The sequence below is a fragment of the Halichoeres trimaculatus genome, unplaced genomic scaffold (assembly GCF_033239565.1).
Source record: "Halichoeres trimaculatus isolate MK-OKI-2021-1 unplaced genomic scaffold, fHalTri1.1 fHalTri1_scaffold_17, whole genome shotgun sequence".
NCBI lineage: Eukaryota > Metazoa > Chordata > Actinopteri > Labriformes > Labridae > Halichoeres > Halichoeres trimaculatus.
The window spans coordinates 18,619,141-18,623,291 of NW_027437195.1; the positions used below are offsets into that span (position 1 = coordinate 18,619,141).

Sequence of the window (4,151 nt, forward strand, 5' to 3'; positions counted from 1 at the left end):
GTTGAGATCACATCAACAAGTCATATTTGGCGGATTACAGAATAGCACTTAGTTTTCAAATAAAACATCAGTAACAACATGGATTGATAAACTTTTATGCTTAAACGTGTTGTCTCCACAAGAGAACGAACAACAGCATGAAATAGCTGAATTGAGGGATTAAACTACTGACCAATGAGGGGAAACACCAATGAGGGGATACATCCTTGCAAGCTTACATTCATGTGGCCATGCAGGCCGATAGAGCTCTACTTTTCATAATGCACATGAACAGGCCTCCGTGTGGCTGTCAGCAACACACACTCAGAAAAATAATCCGGGAGTGTTCACACTTACTGTTGGAGTTGTTGAAATGAGTTCAGTTTAATGGATGTTGTATTTTAGGTGGTATAAGTCCTGGTTATGAGGTTGAGGTAGGGAGACTGAGTCCGTGCACACTGTTCAAGTCTTCATGTTGTTGTTTGGTCAGAGGAGAGGGCGGCTTTCTGTCTCCTGCACAACAACAAAGAGAAATATAATTAACTTGTTCATAGAATTATTTTTATTTATTTATTTTTATTTCACAATTGTGTAAATGAAGGGTTAAATGATTTTGGAAAGCAATAATAATTAGTTGGCCTATGTCATAATACTTTTACTACTGCTGCTAACAACGACAACAGTAATTATAATACAAACTGCGTTAAAAAACACAAATCTAGCAGACTATCATCAAGCAGACTGGTTTTCCTGTCTTGCGTACCTTCTCGGACCTGGTGCTTGAAGGTCATCGGTGAGTGAATCTCTCCTGCGTGCATGCTCATTCCTCCACCCGGGTGTGACAGGGCTGGACTCTGAGGCTGCCAGTGGTGGTGGCCCGGGGCCACGTAGCCACCCGCAGGCCCGCTGTATACCCCGTACTGGTTGGTGGGAGAGTACGCACACGCCGACACGTAACTGGACAGTGTGGAGGAGGGCTGCAGACATACAGGTGAGACAAGGACTAATTCAACTCGATTTCCATCAGTTCCTGGGTGACGAAATGTACAGATGGTTCTTGAACACGGTGTATTGGATGTGTAGAGTTATAATTTAAGTTAAGCACATGTAAGCTCTGTGATTAATATAGAACAGACCTGTGTCACGTCTAATTTTCATCTGTCTGTTATCCCATTCCCAAACTAGGCCTCAGTGTTTCATCATCGAGAATAAATCTAATGTTTGAATGGTTATTAATAGGATGTCTGCGGCCTTATGAGAGGTCTCTGAGGTCCCTCATAGAACTTACAGCTCTGCCTCAGGCCTCTGCAGCTAGCCCGGGATTTTTACAAAAGGCCTTCATGTGTTAACACTGAACATTTGGATATGAAGGAGGAGAAACTGGTCTTTAATTACTGCGCATAAAGGCTACATAAGTACAGTTTCGAAATGTAAAGTAACGATTCATTTCTGTATTCCATGACAGGTACCTGAGCGTATTTTATGTCGGCGTCAATGGCCGATTTGTCTATCCCGTTGACTGTGTGTCCTGCGGGGAAAGCTGCTCTGTTGACGCTGCTCCACTCCTCCATTTTCGGTGCGTATCCATCCGTCCCCGCAATGGCTGATCAAGAAACAGTAAGTTCATGTCAAACAAGTAGAATGTAAATAAAAAAAATCAGGTCCGTTTTTTTTTAAATCAAGGGGCAAAAATAGTAAGAAAAAACAACGACAAACAAAAAGTCATAGGATAATCCTCCAGCCACTTTTTCCTCTAAATTCGTCAGTTTAATTGCACATATTTAGAAGTATTAAAGCACAACACTGTTTACATAATGAAGCTTCTTTGGTTTTACAAACAACAATTCGTCCCCAAATAACTAATTTTACCTTAGCAAAATGTAATCCACTGTCTGAGGTCTAATTTGAAAAAAAAAAAGAGAAAACCTCACCATCTTGCTTTTATCATAAGTGTTGCTTAATAAGTGGGGGTAAACCTCACTTCTCATAATAACACTAAAATAAAATCAAAAATACAGCAAGCATATGGTGAGAAAGAGAAGGGAAAATACTTATTTGAGGTCAAATTAAAATATAAGAAGACACTCTTCTCTTATCAGATTAAATAAGTGTCAAGGCTTGATATGCCCAAAAAAGTCCTACATTTTAATTCACAATATTTTTATTTCTATTAAAAACAAAAAATATTTGCTCATAAACATTTAATCTAAATTTTATCCAGAAGAAATATATTTAAAAGCTTTAAAATATGAGCAACAAAGGTGTAGTTTAAAATCTGCCGGCCGACGTGACACCTAAAATACACCGACCAATGCAACTTCACATTTGGCACCAACAGTGACGAAAGAAGCATGAGAGAAAAACAAAAATGCATATAATGACTTCTTGGAGGATTAAATGGGATATAGCAGGTGAGCAAGGTGTTTGCAAATGCATCGTTCAATGGAAAGGGCCATTGAGAGTGGACTTATTGCTCTCTGACTGATGAAGCGGAGGCCTATCCTACTCCTAATGGACACACAGTGCTCCCCGCTGCTAGAAGGAGTCGTGCGACAGTTCATCGTGCAGAATAACACAAAAATACTTAGCTAAATAGGTCAATAAAAGTCTTACTCAAGCAGAGCAGGAGCTAAAGCTTTGCGTTAGCTCTGTTTTGTTGCTTTTGACTCACCTGCTGGATCCATGAATGCACGTATACCGAGGATGTTGCTGACGGTGTGTGCAGAAGGCCAGGCCCTGGAAATGCTCATATGTCCAGCTGTCACCGGTACTCCAGGGGGGCTGCCCATTTTAGTGCCAGTGGGCGACATGGTGTTGGGGTAGGAGTAGGGATATATGTGGTTGTAGGAGAGACCGGCCTGCGCGGAGGCCTGCTTGCTGCTCTCGTACTGGTTGGGCTGGGAGAGATTTCCAATTTTGTTGCGTAAAATCCTGCTAATCGAGCTAACCGAAGGTACGTTGTACTTGTCACACACCCCGTCTGCTAACAGCCTGTCCCGGATCTCCCAGGCAAAGATCCCGGGGTCGCTTTGTTTGTATTCCCTGATATTTTTCACCACATTAGGCGTCGTGACCCGGGGTTTGCTCCCGCCGATGGCACCAGGTAAGATGGAGCCCGTCTCGTTGTATCTCGCCAAAATCTTGCTGACGCAGCCGTGGGAGACTCGGAGCTGCCGGCTTATATCGCAGGGTCTGATCCCGAGCTGAGCCAGCTCCACTATCCTTAACCGTATGGCATTGGGCAGGGGTCTCCCATTGACGAACACGCCGCCTAACTGGTTCACCTCTCCATAGGTTTGCTCTGCAGGAGAACAAAGGTGCAAGTCAAATATTTAGACTGTATAAGGTGAGCACATGCACGTTTGTCTAGTTATTAATCCACAATCGCTTCCTACTGTTGCTGTAATTATTCTGCACATATTACAAATATATTAATCATCCATGTGTCTCTTACTGAGAGATAACTTCAAGTGTTTTAGCTGCAGCACTTTGACAGGCCAGTTCCTGTAATTTACACCATAAACTGAGGTTGCACAGTTGTACAACATGTGTCAGCCTACACAAAACAGAAAGTTTTGGTCGGCAACCGCTATTTTGCTACTTCACACCAGTGTGGCTGGGTGTACACCCAACCATGCCTGCGTATACAACAACAAAAATATTAAAAATGGCGAGCTTTAGGAGCTGACACTCGAGAGCCCTTCAAAGACACACTTTCATTGGATGATTGCTGGTGTGGTTTCATTTAAGATCTGAAGTTTTGAGCAGAGTGCGGCTGCTGAATACAGCAGGATAAAAACAACATGGGTTGAAATTGACAAGACACTCTTTTGCTCCACATAATGTAAGCTTGGAGAAAATCAAATGCTCAATTTTGTCTTAACGCAAGCGTGCAGTCTGGATACGCGTCCGTAAGCTCCCTGTCAGTGAAGCATGCAGATGGTCACGGAGACTTACCCATTTGCCTATATGTTCCGAGATGCTGGGAAATATAGGTGTCCCTTCAACTGGTTGAAAGCGTCCTGACGAAGACAGAGAAGGAAGGGAAAAAGGGAGAAATGAACCCCAGAAGTGGAGAAAGAACTTCTTAAAATCTCCGAACACAGTGCGCCCCCTTCTTTTCTTTTGGAATCAAGTCACTGCAAGGTAGAAGGGCACCAGAGTGATCTTCA

At 42.9% G+C, this 4,151-nt stretch overlaps 1 protein-coding gene across 1 annotated transcript; it reads right to left on the reverse strand.

The window, feature by feature from the left end:
* On the reverse strand, positions 1-4,151 carry pax1a (paired box 1a). The gene is made up of 5 exons (XM_074692496.1): positions 3,937-4,151; positions 2,651-3,280; positions 1,449-1,582; positions 743-956; positions 1-492 (listed from the first exon to the last, which is right to left on the reverse strand). The coding sequence occupies exons 1-5, from the start codon at positions 3,938-3,940 to the stop codon at positions 401-403; spliced, it is 1,074 nt and encodes a 357-aa protein (XP_074548597.1). The 5' UTR covers positions 3,941-4,151; the 3' UTR covers positions 1-400.

Coding starts and splice junctions, on each gene's coding strand:
- pax1a (XM_074692496.1), bottom strand. Junction 1,583..2,650: donor TGCATTCATGGATCCAGCAG/GTGAGTCAAAAG, acceptor TTTCTTGATCAG/CCATTGCGGGGACGGATGGA. Junction 957..1,448: donor CCGACATAAAATACGCTCAG/GTACCTGTCATG, acceptor GTATGTCTGCAG/CCCTCCTCCACACTGTCCAG.